The following is an 18293-nucleotide window of genomic DNA, read 5'->3' as shown; positions in this document are numbered from 1 at the left end:
CCACAGCTGATCCCCGCTTCCCCAGGATACTCGCTAAAACCTGCAGGTCAGTTTAACCCTGGCTCCTATGGAGTCACTGGTTTGTGCTGGTTCCCAGTGCACATGAAACCTTGTGTGCGCCTTTCAAGAGTGAACTCTGTTTCCCCCAGTCCTGTGGAGTTCCTGCACTCAAGCCCCACTGGTCTTCAAAGCCACATGCTCTAGGGGATCCTCACAATGCCAAATCCTGAGGCTGGGGTGCCTGATATGGGGTTCACAACTCTCACTCCTGTGGGTGAACCTCTGGAATATAATTATTTTCCAGTTTATGGATCGTCTACCTGGTGGATATGGGATTTGACTCAAGTGCTCCTCCTACTTTCTAGTTGTGGCATCTTTGTCTTTGGATGTAAAATATCTTTTTTAGTAGGTCCCAATCTCTTTTGTCAATGGTTGTTTACCATTTGGTTGTGATTTTGGTGTGTTCATGAGGAGTGAGCCTAGGACAATGGGGGCAGCAACTGTCATCTTACTGCAGGTCTCATAGGGGCAGCAGTGGCCTGCGCATTCTCGGGACAGTGGTTGGTGACTTCTTGCAGGTCTTGTAGTGACAAAAAGGGTCTGTGCACTTCTGGGACATTAGGGGCAGATGCTAGGCCATCTGCATGGGTGAAGGCTTGGTGCTGAAGCTCAGGCTTCAGCTGTCAGACCTGGGATTAGATTGGCTGTTGCAGATATAGGCTGGAGTGTGGCAACAGAGGGTAAACTCAGAAAAGCTGGGACTCACCAGGGAGGCAAGGAGCCATTATTTGGGGGCATGTTAAGAAAGGGATGGGTGTAGACCTTCACACAATAAGTAACTCAGTATGTATTTGTTGAATGAATGAATATGTGAATGCATGAAGAGTTATAATACAAAATTAAAACAGGAAAAAGAGAAAATGAAAAAAAACAAGTCAGTGATCAGATGGTTTTCCAGGAGGAAAGTCTCTGAAACATAGAGATTTTGTATATCCCTGTACCAGTCCAGACTGTTTTTCTTCACAAAACTGTTACCTAATATGACATCCTCTACTTTTTCTTCAAAATTTCCTTAGCTCTTCATGCAGTATTCCTTACCATATGAACTTCACTGAGAATTAGCTTGTCAAGTTTCATGAAAACTTCACAGGTATTTCAGGTGAAACTGCATTAAGCTAATATTGTCATCCTTATAATGAATATTCCTGTCATGAATGTGGCACCTCTCTCCTTTTATCAGGCCTTGAACCCTCTTCAGTGATGTTCATCAATTTCTCATAATTGTCCTGCACATCTTTTATTAATATATATTCCTATGACCTTATTTTCTGTGATACTGTTTCTTTTTAATTTAATGATTTTCAATTTTAATGAGATACAATCGACATATAATGTGTAAATTAAGATGCACGATGCATTTTTGATACTTATATATGGCAATGTAATTACTATAATTGTGTTGGCTATCACCTCTATCACATCACATAATTACCATTTTGTTTTTGTTGTGAGGAATATTTAAACTCTACTCTTAGTGATTTTTAATAAACCAGTATAGCACTATTAACTATAATCACAATGTTGTACATTAGATCCCCAGAACTTATTCATCTTATAACTGGAAATGTGCACCCTTTGTCCAATATCTCCCCAGTTCCGCTACCCCTCACTCCCTAGTAACCATCAGTAATTTTGTTTCTAAAAGATGAGCTTAAGATCCACATGTAAGTGATATGGACTTGCTTTGTCTCACTTATAATGCTTTCATGATGCATCCAAGTGGGCACAAATGGCAGGATTTCCTTTTTCTCGTGGTTGAATAATATTCCATTGTGTGTAATTTAAACAAACACACAACCTCTTTACCAGGTAAATGTAATTGAGGGACATTAAGTTGTTTCCATGTCTTGGTTTATGTGAATAACACTGCAATAAGCATGGGGGTACAGATATCTTTTCAATATTTCTGTAATTGCCTTTGTATATCCAGATGTGAGATTTCTGGATTGTATGTTAGTTCTATTGTTAATTTGTTAAGTTCCATACTGTTTTTCTCAAAAAACAAAAAAACAGTATTGGCTGTAACAGTGTACATTCTACCCAACACTGCACAAAGGTTCCTTTTTCTCATGTCATCATCAACACATTATCTCTATTCTTTTTGATGACAGCCATTCTAAAAGGTAAGAAATGATAACTCACTGTGGGTTTGATTTCCATATTCCATATTCCCTGGTTAAAAGTGGTATTGAGCACCTTTTCATGAACGTGTTGGCCATCTGGATGTTTGTTTCAGAAAAACGTCTGTTCAGGTCTTCTGCCAATATTTTCATTGTTTAAAACTGTTTCTTTTGCCACATAGAAGCTTTTAAATTTAGATATACTCCCACTTATTTTTATCATTGTCACTTGCTTTTGCTGATGCTTAAAAAAAAATTGCCAAGACCAAAGTCATGGAGCTTTTCCCTGTGTTTCCTTCTAAGAACTTTATGGTTTCAGTTCTTTAGTTTTTAATTCATTTTGAGTCAGTTCTTGTGAATGGTGTAAGATATGGGTGCAATTTCACTTTTCTGCATGTATTTATCCAGTTTTCCCACTACCATTTATTGAAGAGACTACTCTGTCCCCACTGAGTGTTAATTCCCTTGTCAAATATTAGTTGATACATATGTGTGCATTTATTTCTGACTATCTGTTCTGTTCCATTGCTCTGTGTGTCTGTTTTTATCCCAGAACTGTACTGTTTTGATTATTACAGCTTTATAGTATAGTTTAGAATCAGGAACTGTGTTTTCTCCAGCTTTGTTCTTTATCTGGATTTGTCTGTTCAAGGATTTTTGTGGTTCCACACAAATTTAAGGATTGTTTTTCCTATTTCAGTGAAAAAATGCTACTGCAATTTTTTATTGGGGCTGCATTGAATCTATAGATAGTATTGAGTGGTATCGTCATTTTAACAGTTTAATTCTTGTAATTCATGAATATGGTCTATTTTCCATTTCTGTCATTTTCAATTTCTTTCATGAATATGGTCTATTTTCCATTTCTGTCATTTTCAATTTCTTTCAAAGACATTGTTTTAAGTGCATCGATCTTTAATTTCTATGGTTAAATTTATTCTGCTTTTATGCAATTATAAATGAGATTGCTTTCTTAATTCCTGTATCATTATCTATTACTAGTATATAGAAACTCAGCTGGTTTTTGTGTACTGATTTTGTATTCTCTAACTTTACTGCATTCTTTTATTGGTTCCAACATTTTTTTGGTGGCATCTTTATTTTTCTATATCTTTAGTTTTGGACTTCCTTGGTGGCTTAGATGGTAAAGCATCTGCCTACAATGCAGGAGACCTGGGTTCAATCCCTGGGTTGGGAAGATCCTCTGGAGAAGGAAATGGCAACCCACTCCAGTACTCTTGCCTGGAAAATCCCATGGACGGAGGAGTGTGGTAGGCTACAGTCCATGGGGTCGCTAAGAGTCAGATACCACTGAGCCATTTCACTTTCACTTTTTTAGTTTTCTACATATGTCATCTGAAAAATAAGACTGTTTTACTTCTTTTCTGAATTGAATGCCTTTTACTTATTTTTCTTGCCTAATTTCTGTAGCTAGGACCTCCAATAAAATATTGAATCAAAGCAGTCAGGGTAACATGAGCTTCATTGTTAGTGCCTTCAGTTCAGTTCAGTTGCTCAGTCGTGTCCAACTCTTTGCGACCCCATGAATCGCAGCATGCCGGGCCTCCCTGTCCATCACCAACTCCCAGAGTTCACTCAAACTCACGTCCATCGAGTTGGTGATGCCATCCAGCCATCTCATCCTCTGTCGTCCCCTTTTCCACCTGCCCCCAATCCCTCCCAGCATCAGAGTCTTTTCCAATGAGTCAACTCTTCGCATGAGGCGGCCAGAGTACTGGAGTTTCAGCTTTAGCATCATTCCTTCCAAAGAACACCCAGGGCTGATCTCCTTGAGAATGGACTGGTTGGATCTCCTTGTGGTCCAAGGGACTCTCAAGAGTCTTCTCCATCACACAGTTCAAAAGCATCAATTCTTCGGTGCTCAGCTTTCTTCACAGTCCAACTCTCACATCCATACATGACCACTGGAAAAACCATAGCCTTGACTAGACGGACCTTTGTTGGCAAAGAAATGTCTCTGCTTTTGAATATGCTATCTAGGTTGCTCATAACTTTTCTTCCAAGGAGTAAGCATTTTTTTAATTTCATGGCTGCAGTCACCATCTGCAGTGATTTTGGAGCCCAAAAAGATAAAGTCTGACACTGTTTCTCCATCTATTTCCCGTGAAGTGATGGGACTGGATGCCATGATCTTGGTTTTCTGAATGTTGAGCTTTAAGCCAACTTTTTCACTCTCCTCTTTCACTTTCATCAAGAGGCTTTGTAGTTCCTCTTCACTTTCTGCCATAAGCGTGGTGTCATCATCTGCATATCTGAGGTTATTGATATTTCTCCTGGCAATCTTGATCCAGCTTGTGCTTCTTCCAGCCCAGCGTTTCTCATGATGTTCTCTGCATATAGGTTAAATAAGCAGGGTGACAATATACTGCCTTGACGTACTACTTTTCCTATTTGGAACCAGTCTGTTGTTTCATGTCCAGTTCTAACTGTTGCTTCCTGACCTGCATACAGGTTTCTCAAGAGGCAGGTCAGGTGGTCTGGTATTCCCATCTCTTTCAGAATTTTCCACAGTTTATTGTGATCCACACAGTCAAAGGCTTTGGCATAGTCAATAAAGCAGAAATAGATGTTTTTCTGGAACTCTCTTGCTTTTTCGATGATCCAGTGGATGTTGGCAATTTGATCTCTCGTTCCTCTGCCTTTTCTAAAACCAGCTTGAACATCTGGAAGTTCACAGTTCACATATTGCTGAAGCCTGGCTTGGAGAATTTTGAGCGTTACTTTAGTAGCATGTGAGATGAGCGCAATTGTGTGGTAGTTTGAGCATTTTGTGGCATTGCCTTTCTTTGGGATTGGAATGAAAATGGACCTTTTCCAGTCCTGTGGCCACTGCTGAGTTTTCCAAATGTGCTGGCATATTGAGTGCAGCACTTTCACAGCATCATCATTCAGGATTTGACATAGCTCAACTGGAATTCCATCACCTCCACTAGCTTTGTTTGTAGTGATGCTTCCTAAAGCCAACTTGACGTCACATTCCAGGATGTCTGGCTCTAGGTGAGTGATCACACCATCGTGATTATCTTGGTCGTGAAGATCTTTTTTGTACAGTTCTTCTGTGTATTCCTGCCACCTCTTCTTAATATCTTCTGTTTCTGTTAGGTCCATACCATTTCTGTCCTTTTCAAGCTCATCTTTGCATGAAATGTTCCCTTGGTATCTCTAATTTTCTTGAAGAGATCTATTATGTTGCTTTGTTATATCTAGGATATTTTGCCTGTGTGCTTTAAGATTTTCAGTCCTGCTTACAAGAAGGAGAAAACAGAAGATAGGCAGATTCTTTTCTTGTTTAGGGTACAACCCCAGGAGTTGTTGCACACCACCACTTCTACACATATCCCATTGGAGAAATCCTAGTCACAAAAGTACACCCAACTGTAAGAAAATCTGGAAACTATGTTATTTGAGATGACCATTTACGCAGCAAAAAGAAACACAGCTAAAAGCAGTTGCCACTTGAGGGAAAGCTACCTGTTCATCTGTTACAGTGAGTTTTGAAGAATACTATTTAGAAGAAGAAAAGCAAAATGGGAGAACTTCTTTTATATGATCCTCATATGCACAGAAATAAAGTGATTTAAATGAACTGAACTGAAAAACCTATTTCAAAAATTATTCCCAGATACACATAATATGGCTGTCTATATATTAAGAAATTCTTCCAAATGTATTATATTTCCAAATACACTCATCATATATGATCTTTCAGATACCATACTATAAAAGGCTGAAGCTTTATAATTTCCAAAGCTGAAGCTTTGCCATTTCCTTTTAAAATATATTTTTAAATTCTGATATGAAAGGTTATTTGTGCATAATTTTGAACTTTAGAGAATATCAAGGACTTCCCTGGCAGTCCAGTGTATTAACAGTGGTTAACAGTATTAACCACTGTTAATTAACAGTGGTTAAGTATTAACAGTGGGTAATGCTCTCCTGCAGAGGGCACAGGTTTGGTCCCTGGTTGGGGAACTAAGGTTCAGCATGCCACATGGGATGGCTAATAAAAATTACTCATTATCACCCAGAGACAACTGATAATGTTAGTCAACTTAATTTTTTTTTCTTATGCATATGTTTAACAAAACTCATTTATCTTCCTTTTTGTTACCAAGTGGTATGTTGTGTCTACATTCTCATGTCATTAAAAAACATTAAAAAGCCTCGTTTTTAATGTTTTCTTATTCCTAAATGCCTTACTGATTTTACTATAAAATCATAGTACCATTGTAAAAGTGTATAGAATTATAGATGATAAAACATGAAAGATTCTTTTATACTTAAAATCTCATTATTAATATAAAATTATTCTAAAATTAAGCTACAAAAGTTTTTCTTTCTACAAACAATTTTAAATGTGGTTAACTGTTTACCTACGTTGTAGTTGTGAGGCTATATTACTTGTTTGATTAACGTGATACATTCAGGCCAATCCACTTTTGGCTCCACTTTACCTATTGTCTATTTATTGTGTCACAATATCAGTTTTGACCTATACCTTCCTACCTCTAGGCATCTTTGCCTAAAAATGCAGCCCTAAACCCATCACAATTATAAGCACATCAAAGACTATCTTCTTTGCTTAGCTGCAGAGATCTATACAGGACTGTATTACATGTGTAACTTAGACATAAAAGTTTTCAGTAAAATTCCTAAGCATGATTATCCAACCTTTACTTTCTGTGGTGACATAATGTTGTCAATCATAGAATGTGACATATTAATACCAATTTTTAATTACCTTACATAAAGATTTTTTTGTTAGATGTGGACTTTCAGGTTATACCTTTTTATGATTTAAATATTTAACATATTTTTGAATTCTAATATACTAAATCACAATACTGTGAAACAAGATGTCTTCTTTTCAGAATTCTCCTACTCATAAATGAACAGTAACCTAGCAAAAGATAACAATAATCTTAGATGCAAACATTAAACAATTTGGGCTTTAACCCAACTTTTTCTCTTTTTCAACGTCTCAAACCTTCTCTGACTTATTTATTAATTAGACTAGTTAACCGTGCTGATCCAGAATAGAATTGTTCCCAAATAAATTTTTGCAAGTAAATAATGAAGAATTTTGCCTAAGGATTGATATGTTATAGTAAAACTAACTAATTAAACCATGAAGTTAAGAGTAAAAAGAATATGTGCTAACTTGGCTAGTATGGAGTACAGCAAAAATACCTCGTATCAATAGTCCCCAATTGTACACAGATGGATTCAGGCAGTTTTTATGCTACAAACTTTAAGAATACTAAGGTGGTCATCAAGAAAGACTAGCCCTAGTTTGGCTAAACTGGTCAAGACTAACCTTCTGACAAGTCACTTTTGGGGATCTCAGTTTGCTCATCTATAAAATAAGATAACTAGAAGAGTCTTTTCAGCACTAAAATTCTATGCATATGAGTACATATAATTAAACAGAACCCAAATTAAAATGCTATATACAACTATGGGGAAAAAAATCATTTTTGCATAGATGGTTAAGAATCCTCCTGCAATGCATGAGACTTGGGTTCGACTCCTGGACTGGGAAGATCCCCTGGAGGAGGGCATGGCAATCCACTCCAGTATTCTTGCCTGGAGAATCCCCATGGATAGAGGAGCCTGGCAGGCTACACTCCATGGGGTTGCAAAGAGTCAGACGTGACTGAGTGACTAAGCACAGCACACCCAGTGGTACAAATAAATTTGAATATTCTCTTAGAGGGTAAACTGCTTTATTCAAGAATGCTTTTGAATTAAAGCCTCTTAAATACTGACTTTAAAAGACTTACTTTATTTTGAAATTTACTCGAGCATAAGATGTAATATCAGGAGCAAAGGAGTCCAAGCAAAGGAGCTAATATAGAAAGAATAATTTCTAAATAAATAGAATGATTTCACATATATTTGCCAACAAAAGTCACAAAATTATTTAACTTTAGATCTGACTTTGGACTTCTTACAGATATTTTACATGTATTAAGTTCTCCATTCAGAATTTATATCAATTCTTCCTTTTACTTTTACTATGTCCCCAAGATGTCTCTTTGCACACAAAAAATATTTTTTATATTGTTGGTGTATAAGTTTGAGTTAAAATCATACATCTTCCTTATCAAAATGAGGTGGTATCTTTAGCTAATATTGTAAAGTAAAAAAAGAAAAAAGGATTAAATAAGACAATGAATCTAAAAAAAATTATCTTTATAGCTTACAACATGGCTTCATATAACCATAAATCTATGTTCTCAAGGGGAGTAAGAGAAGAATCAGGGTTTTTCTAGTGACATAAAGAAAATAAAATGCCCCTCATACCCAGGTCTAATCATCCTACAATTTGCTGTGAGGTAGCATTCCATTTAAAGCTGATCTACTCCAGCCTCCACCATAGACATACACACCTCTCAAGAAATATATGTGTCAGGAACTTGTAAAGTATTCCAGTGATGCACTATGACTAACACTTCCCTTGTGACTCAGCTGGTAAAGAATCCACCTGCAATGCAGGAGACCTGGGTTTGATCCCTAGATTGGGAAAAGGGAAAAGCTACCCACTCCAGTATTCTGGCCTGGAGAATTACATGGACTGTATAGTCCATGGGGTTGCCAAGAGTCAGACATGACTGAGCGACTTTCACTCACTCACTATGACTAACTCCAATGGCCTTGCAAGTGCCAATTAAGGCTATCTCCTCCCAGTTCCAAGTTCAAGGATATCATGTTGGTAACTCAAAACTGGCTATGGTAGAAATATTTTACACCACAGAAATCAGGAAAATGGTTGGTTTGGGGGCTTTTGTTAGGTTTGGTTTTTGAAGAGCTGGTTGTTTGTCATTTAATAGCACATGACTGAGGTAATCCCAGGTTATGGTTCCTGTCAGCCAAGTGTCCACATATCAAAGATAAGACCTGTAACTGTTCCTAATTGTACAGCTCCCAGAAATGAATTTTTAACTTTCATGAATCCTTCTCCAGATGGATATGAGAGAGAGTAAGGTCCATATGCTGGGTAATTTATTGCTTGTCTTTGAACCTATATAGCACTATTGTTCAATAGTGAAGTGAAGTGAAGTGAAGTGCAGTCGCTCAGTCGTGTGCAACTCTTTGCGACCCTGTGGACTGTAGCCCACCAGGCTCCTCAGTCCATGGGATTCTCCAGGCAAGAGTACTGGAGTGGGTTGCCATTTCCTTCTCCAGGGGATCTTCCCAACCCAGGGATCCAACCCAAGTCTCCTGCTTTGCAGACAGATGCTTTAACCTCTGAGCCACTAGGGAAGCCCAGCCACATACTTATTAACCTTAACTTTTCTACATGTTAAAAGTACATCTCAAATTACACGTTAAATTTTCATCAGAAATACTTTATCTGTATTTAGAGTTCATAGTTTTCAGTTGAAGAAGTAATTTCAGGTACCCAAGTTGGTCCATACATTCTTAAAAAGTTTTCACAATTACTGACGATCAGTTTTTAAATTTAAAATTTTTAAATAGATGAAATTTAAAAATTAGTTCCTCGGTCATACTAGCTATGTTTCAAGAGTTCAGTAGCCACCCACAGTAGTAGTTCCCATACTGGACAGTGCAACTATAAAGCATCAGCACCTCAAAAGTCTTGAAGACCCTTGAGCCTTAACACTGTGCCAGTGTGATGTGTGGAATCAAATGATTTATTTAACTCTTCAGTGCTTTAGTTTTCTGAGACAACAGTAATCTTAGAGGAATAAGCAATTAATAATTCAACTATTTAATCACAGACATTCTAATGGTTGCTATAATCATTAAATCACTCACATGATAGAGCAGCTGCCATTTGTGGCATGTCAGGTTATTTTAAAACCAACTCATCAAGCAAGCAGTAGCTCATTTTGAAGAAGAGCTTAACCTTGTTAGATGTTAGTAGCTAAAAATGCTAAGCATTTATAGAATTTCTTTAAAGGACTTTACAAGATTAATTATAATTAATCTTATAATAATGTATTGTTCCTGTTAGTGAATTCCTGAGGTTAAAGAAGGCCTATCTGTACAACAAAAATGTTCAGCAATCAATTTGTCATATATTCTATACTACAGTGTATATAAATTCAAGTCTTAATATCTCACTCCTAAGAGATGAACAAGAAAAAATGTTCACCTTAAGTAACTTTTCTGATCCAGACTACAATAAACTAATCTCAACACAGAAAAAGTCCTTTTGTAACATTCATCACTTGTGTACTGTCTGTGAAACAAGTACAGCTTTCTTGATTATATGAAAAAGATTTTAAAATCCCATTTTTATGGTACTTAACCTCTAAACTGCCATCAGAACCATAACAACACCATCCATTTTCATGCGCCTTCCCATTTTCTAAACACTTATCTGCATCATTTTATCTTAGCAACCCTAAAAGATACACAAGACAAATGTTTTGTTAATTTGTTGAATGAAATTTGAATGAAATTCAATTGAATTCAATGAATTCAATTTTGAATGAAATTTTGAATGAAATTCAGAGAGGCTGAGTGCCTTGCATACATATTACATAGTGATCCATGCAACAGCTAGAGCCAGAATTCAGGTCTTATAATTTTAGCCACTGTTTATCAAGTGCATACTTTTAGCTGGTGAGTATGTTGAACACTGCATTATCTCACAGTAATCTTATATGTTTTACAGATGAAGAAAGTATGATGCACAAAGATTGTTACATATAAGTCCTTTCTGAAAGCATGTGTTCTTCTCTACTGTGCTGAGTCCAGAAATGAACTATTATCAAAGCAGGAGAATAAAAGAACTAATCTTCATCAAAAACAAAAATTACTATAGACTAGCACACATTACTTGCCCAACATAGTGCTATGCTTGGCAATTACCATCATGTTTCATATTCATAACAACCAAACAACCGTTAAGAGTTAAGTATTAGTTTTCCCATTTGTAAGTAAGGACAGAGACTCAAAGTGACAGAAGCAGAATTTAAAACCATTCCTGTTTGACTCCGAATCTTATACTCTGAACCACTCTGTCATTCTGCTTCTGAATTGCTAGTTCACTGTAATCTCCCATATATTTCTTATTGCCTAATGTTACTTATTTTTTGAGTTGTTTTGTCTTTTGTGGGGTGGGGGGCTGTCATTAAAAAAAAAGATAGTGAGGTTTACTTTGTCATCTTTGTTTACTGAATTATCCTAACAATGCCAAAAGTGAGTACTTGTACCATTTTCATAGCATTATGCAGTAAAGTAGCTTTGATCAGTGTGTCATACAATCTCTATAATAACTTTGAGCAATGAGCTGGCAGATTATAGTACTACTATGGAACTGAATTTCTCTACCTTAGACTTTGAGCTCTAAACAGTTGCTTCACCTGTTCAGTGGTAAGCATCAGCAATTTCTCCAAAGTTAAAGGAAATTGACTTGTTTGTTAAGTGTTTTGATTTAAAGTTGTATTTATAATAACAAAATATAAGACTAAGCATTATTACAGTAAAATTTCTTACAGTATAGCTAAATAATTTACATTAACAGAGGCCATGAAGTGTGGGTGAGGAGTGATTTCTTAAGTCAAAAAACTTTTTTCTTATGGACTTCTCATTTCACATTGCCTTAATAATCAGAAACACAAGTATTTAGATCTTCTTAACACTTTTTCATGACAAATGGTTTGTTAACCTGAGCACAACAAATACTTCTGGAGCAAATTTCCAGTTAAAATTCAATTGGTTCTTTTTTATTTTCTGGCTAAATTCCACAATTAGGTAGTTACTGTGTTCCTGGTAAGATTGCCTCTAAGAAGGAAGTAAAACAAGTTTGTGCATATACATACATATTGCACGGTCAAAAGTGAAGACAAAATGTGAAAGAGAAGCATGTTGTTTCTAGTAAAACTCATTCCTTATCTAGAATTAGGTGTACTCATAAATATAGGTACTGTAAGTAAAGATGGCTGTTTCATTTTTTATAAAATTTATAGTTTTTCAAGCGAATAGTCTGGATATTTGGAATGTATTCATTTAAGCAGAAGAAATAGCTGGCAAATGTTTTATGTCAGGTGGTATGCATGCTGTTTATAACCTTTCTTCTCTTTATTCAGTGTAAGGTAACTAGATGTGACAGCGTATGACATATCACAGAGATGACTCAGTCAGGAACTGCAAGAAGTCAGAAAAACAGTACCTTTTAAAAGGGCCTAAATAAATAGTACTTAAAGATCTGTAGAGTGTAGTATAGTCTTTTTTTTTTTTTTTAACCCTGTTATCTATCAGAAAGAATTGAGTTCAACTGCTTAAATGTTGAGGAAAGTCTTTTACTCAGAGGAAAGTGAACTAGGGTAATGTGCCCTGCCAATTCAGGTTGGGGAGGAATCTCTTGTTTCCTTTAAAATTAGGAGTGCCTACCGGCAGACATATCTTGTTTGTTTAGAGTTTATATATCTATTTGTTGACCAAAAATTCAATGATAATGTTTCCATCACCTACTTTTCCTTTTTGTCTGAAGCCTTTGCAATTATTTAGCTTTCATTACGAATTCCTGTCCCAAAGCATGGGATTTCAACAAAGAACATGGTTAGATCACAAGGCTTGCTTTTAAAGGGCTGAATTTTTTTTTCTGTCATAGGAAAACAACTGTGTACATTAGTGAATGGTAAAGTATGACATACACTTGGAGAAATATATATACTGTAAGTGTTCAACTCAGTAAACACACCCATATTACAGCCAGATAATGAAACTGAACTTCACAACACCCTAACAAATCTCCCTTGCCCCACCTTCTCAAACCTCCAAAGGATAAACATTTCTGACTTCTAATACTACAAGTCAGTTTTAACTGATCTTGTATGAAAGTCGTCTGTCCTTCTCTAGAAATATTAATAGGTTCACTCATAAATGTATGTACTTTAGTAATGTATGTTGATGACTAGTAGGGTCTTTTGGGGCAGGGTTGGGGTCTGACTTATTTCACTTAACATTACTTTTATGAAATGCACCCATATTATGTATATTATTCCATTGTATATAGCAATATATAACACAATGTATTTATTCATTTTGTCAATGATGGGTATTTCAGTTGTTTCCAGTTTGGGGCTCTTATAGTCTTCAACCAGAAATGGATGAATATACCCATCCATTTCTATATATATTCAACTTCAATAGATACCTCCACAGATTTCTTCAGAGTAGTTGAAGCAATTTATATTTTTGTCATCAGTACATGAGAACTACAATTTAGTCTCATCTTTGCCAACAGTTGTTAGCCCTTGCCATCATCTTAACTCAATCTGAAGGGTGTGTACTGCTATTATAGATGTAGTTTGTATTTCTTTGATGACTTCTGAAACTGAGCATCTAGTTATATGTTTTTGGCAGTCTGATTATGTTTTGTAAAGTTCTTTTTCTCTTGTTTTTTCAGTTCTTTATATAATCCTGATATTTAACTGCAAATATTTTCTACTACTTAAGTTCCCTTTTTTTGCTTTTCTAATATTATATTTTGATGAGGAGAAGTTTTTAATAGTAATGTACTGCAGTTTCTCATTTTTTCTCATTATGTTGATTAAATTTTGTGCCCTGTTTTAAAAAGTTTGTAATACTCCAAGTTATTGAAGAGATATAGTATGTTTTAAGAACTTTGTCTTACCTTTTATACTTCGATCTATAATCCATATAAAATTTATTTTTGTATACATTGGGGGGAAGGGTTTTAAAAATGTGTGTTTTAACCACATGGATATCCACAAGAACCAGCACCTAGATTATCCTCTCTCTATTGCTCTGCAGTGTCATGTTTGTTTTAAATCAGGTAATTCCACTGTATCTATCATCATTGTTTCAAGTACTATAGAGTTATAAAAGGTCTGGGTTTCTAGTTACGTGAGTCTTTTTGTTTCGTTTTGTTCAGAATTGCCTATTCTTGGCCCTTTGCACTTTCATTTCCATTTTACAAACAACTATCAACACAGAAAGCACTGTTAGGGCTTTAATTGGGTCTGCATTCAATCTGTAAAATCGATTTAAAAGGAAATGACATCTGTAGAACATTGAATCTTCCATATATCTTTCCATTTATTCCTTTACTTTTTATGAATATTTCATAATTTTCAATGCAGAAATTCTTAATTTCTAAATATTGAGGATATTTATGCTATTATAAGTAGTATATTTTGAGTTTCATTTTCTGTATGCTTTCATAAATAAATTTTTTGTCTTTGTCTTATATGCACTGATTTCTTTTTAAAAAGGAGACTGGAGCAGATATGTGGAACAGAAGCACCATTGAGAAAGAAATAAGAGTGGCTCCTGAGGTTACTTAAGAGATACTACAAACCAACAACAATAAAACAAAACTAATAACCAAATTATAGTGGTCCTTGTGTACTAGTGGTCTATAGCTGGACGATCTGTAAACTGGTTTTTATCCTCTACCTATTCTCTTGTTTTTCATTTGTATGATATTATCTCTTAGCATTGCCAGTTATTTTTACTGAATTCTAATTACTGAATTCAAAAAATTATACATGTATCAATGGTGTTATATTCCTCCAGAGAAGATTTTCCTTTTCCTGTGCTGGGCAAGAATGAGGGATGACAACTTAAATCCAATCAGTAACTGTGCTAAATTGATGCTGGGTTGTAATTTTAGTAAAATTCAGCCTACCTCTGACCTTCCTCTATACCTACGTGTGTGTGTGTGTGTGTGTGTGTGTGTGTGTGTATGTATACATACATATACAAAGACATATAATCATATGTATTGTGTATGATACAATTTGTGGCAAGTGAAAAAGATAAAAAATTTTATCCAGATTTTTATTTCTTATCAGATGGAATTCTGGTGTGAAGCAAACTCTTCCACCCTACTTAGTATTGTCTTATCTTTAAATCTTGAATTTTATTGGATATTAGTGTACTTACAATATTGTGTTAATTTCAGGTATACAGCAAAGTGATTCAGTTATACATATATTCCATTTTTTCAGATTCTTTTCCCATATAGGTTACTATAGAATATTAAGTACAGTTCCGCATGCTATACAGTAGATCCTGGTTATATGTTTCCCAAGATCCTAGTTTATCCCTCCCCACAACTTTTTCCTTTGGTAGCCATAAGTTTGTTTTTGAAATCTGTATGAGTCTGGTTTTCTTTCTTTTTTTTTGAAAATCAGCTCACTTACATCTTTTTTTAAAATTAAATTCTACATATGAGTGATAATATGATATTTGTCTCTGACTTGACTTCACTTTGTATAATAATTTCTAGGTCCACCTATGTTCCTGCAAATAACATTATTTCATTCTTTCTTATGGCTGAGTAGTATTACATTGCGGAGAAGGCAATGGCACCCCACTCCAGTACTCTTGCCTGGAAAATCCCATGGACGGAGGAACCTGGTAGGCTGCAGTCCATGGGGTCGCTAAGAGTTGGACACGACTGAGCGACTTCACTTTCAGTTTTCACTTTCCTGCACTGGAGAAGGAAATGGCAACCCACTCCAGTGTTCTTGCCTGGAGAATCCCAGGGACGAGGGAGCCTGGTGGGCTACCGTCTATGGGGTCACACAGAGTCGGACACGACTGAAGTGACTTAGCATAGCACAGTATTACATTGATATTTTTACTAATTTTTCCTTAGCCATTCCTCTACCTATGGACATTTAGAGTACTTCCATGTCTTGGCTGTTGTAAACAGTGATTCAGTGAACACTGGGGTGCATGCATCTTTTCAAATTATAGTTTTCTCTGGATATATGTATGCCTAGGAATGGGATTCTTGGATCATAGAGTAGTTCTATTTAGTTTTTTAGGGAACCACCATAGTGTTTGTACCAATTTACATTCCCACTAACAGTGTAGGTGGGTTCAGTTTTCTGCACACCCTCTTCAGCATTTGTTTCTAGACTTTTTCATGATGGCCATTCTAACCAGTATGAGGTGATGATACCTCATTGCAATTCAGATTTGCACTTCTCTAATAATTAGTGACGTTGAGCATCTTTTCATCTACTTTTTGGCCATTTCTTTGGAAAAATGTCTATTTTTAGATCTTTTGCCCATTTTTTGATTGTTTATTCCCACCCCCCCTTTTTTTTTGACATACAGCTAGCTGCGTGAGCTATTTGTATATTTTGGAGATTAATCCTTCTTGGTCACTTCATTTACAAATGTTTTCTCCCATGCTCTGAGTTGTCTTTGCATTTTATTGATGGATTCCTTTGCTGTGCAAAGCTCTTAAGTTTAATTACATCTTAGTTTTTGATAATTACAAAAATAATAACCATTTATCTTTGTTTTATTTTCATTGGTCTAGGAGGTGGATTCAAAAAGATATTGCAGCAGTTTATGTCAAACAGTGTTCTGTTGTTTTCCTTTAAGAGTTGTATAGTTTCTGGCCCTACATTTAGGTCTTTGATCCATTTTGAGTTTTTTTGTGTGTGGTGCATACACAAAATTCTCATTTCACCCTTTTACATTTAGCTGCCCAGTTTTCCCAGCACTGTTTGTTGTAGAGACTATCTTTCCTCCATTGTATAGTCTTCTCTGTTGTACACTAGTTGACCACAGGTTCATAGTTTATTTCTGGGCTTTCTCTCCTGTTCCATTGATCTATTATATAATTTTGTGCCAGTACCATACTCTTTTGATGACCATAGCTTTGTCTGGTGCCAGGAAGCCTGATTCCTCTAGCTCTGTTTTTCTTTCTCAGGATTTTTTTTGGCTATTTGGGTCTTTTCTGTATCCATATGAATTTCAAGATTTTTTGTTCTAGTTCTGTGAAAAATGCCATTGGTAATTTGATAGCAATTGCACTGAATTTTTAGATTGCCTTGGGTAGTATTAGAAGTATTGATTCTTCTCAGAACATGGTTTATCTCTCCATCTGTTAGTATCATCTTTGATTTCTTTCTTCAGTGTCTTCTAGTTTTTCACAGTACAATTTTTTTGTCTCCCTAGGTAGTTTTATTCCTAGGGATTTTATTCTTTTTTGATGTGTTGGCAAATGGGATTATTTCCTTAATTTCTCTTCTGAATCTTTCATTGCTAGTATATAGAAATGCAATAGATTTTTGTGTGTTAATTTTGTAACCTGCAACTTTACCAAGTTCAGTGATAAACTCTAGTAGTTTTCTGGTAACATCTTTAGGGTTTTCTATATGCAGTATCATTTCAGCTACAAACAGTGACAATTTTACTTATCTTCCCATTTGGATTCTTTTTTTTCTCTGATTGCCATGACTAGGACTTTCAAAACTACGTTGAATCAAAGGGGCAAGCATGGACATCCTTCTCTTGTTCCTGGTCTTAGAGGAAATGCTTTTAGTTTTTCAATATTGAGAATGATGTTACTGTGGGTTTGTCACATATGGACTCTATTATTTTGAGGTAGGTTCCCTCTATGACCACTTTCTGGAGTTTCCAGCTCACTTATTCACTTCCACCTCATTTTTTTTTTTTCTGCTATTGATTCTAAATATGACAAACCCATAACTTATATCATACTCAACACTTAGCGGGAAGTTTAACACTTTTCCTCTTAGATGAGTAACAAGACTTTGAATCAATAGAGTATTAGCTGTTTTAACAAGAGCAATTAAGGAAGAAAAATAAAATACATTTAAGTCAAAAAGGAAGACGAAAAGCTGTCACTATTTTCAGATAATATATACAGAAAACCCTAAAGACTCCCCACAAAGAACTATTAAACAAATTTAGTACACTCTCAGGATACAAAATCAATTTTCAAAAATCTGTTGCATTTCTATACACTAATATTGAATTATCACAGAATGAAAAATTAAGAGAACAATCCTATTTTCAAATGCACAAGAAAGAATAGGAATAAATTTAGCCAATAAAGTCAATGACCTGAACACTGAAAACTAAAAATTGAAAAGAAATTGAAGAAGACACAGTAAGTGGAAAGATAAATCGTGTTCATGGATTGGAAGAATATTGTTCAAATTTGCATACTACCAAAAGCAACCTACAGATTCAATGCAATCCCCATCAAAATTCCAATGGCATTTTTCACAGAAATCAAACCAACAATCTTAATTTGTATGGAAATACAAAAGACCAAAAATAGCTAAAACAGTCTTGGGGAAGAACAACAAAGCTGTA

General features: G+C 35.6%; 1 protein-coding gene across 2 annotated transcripts in view; it reads left to right on the top strand.

Annotated features, from left to right (window-relative positions):
* The window catches only part of WDPCP (WD repeat containing planar cell polarity effector), a 297960-nt gene extending 283361 nt beyond the window's left edge, over positions 1-14599 (top strand). For both annotated transcript variants that reach the window (XM_061432772.1, XM_061432769.1), the window contains one exon: positions 14417-14599. In XM_061432772.1, the coding sequence (XP_061288756.1) occupies positions 14417-14454 (38 nt within the window). In that variant the 3' untranslated portion in view covers positions 14455-14599. The remainder of the gene's footprint in view (positions 1-14416) is intronic.
* Positions 14600-18293: the final 3694 nt, after the last annotated feature.

The sequence above is a fragment of the Bos javanicus genome, chromosome 11 (assembly GCF_032452875.1).
Source record: "Bos javanicus breed banteng chromosome 11, ARS-OSU_banteng_1.0, whole genome shotgun sequence".
In the NCBI taxonomy this organism is placed as follows: Eukaryota; Metazoa; Chordata; class Mammalia; order Artiodactyla; family Bovidae; genus Bos; species Bos javanicus.
Note: the sequence above shows the minus strand (reverse complement) of the source record. Positions and strands in the feature narration are given on the sequence as shown.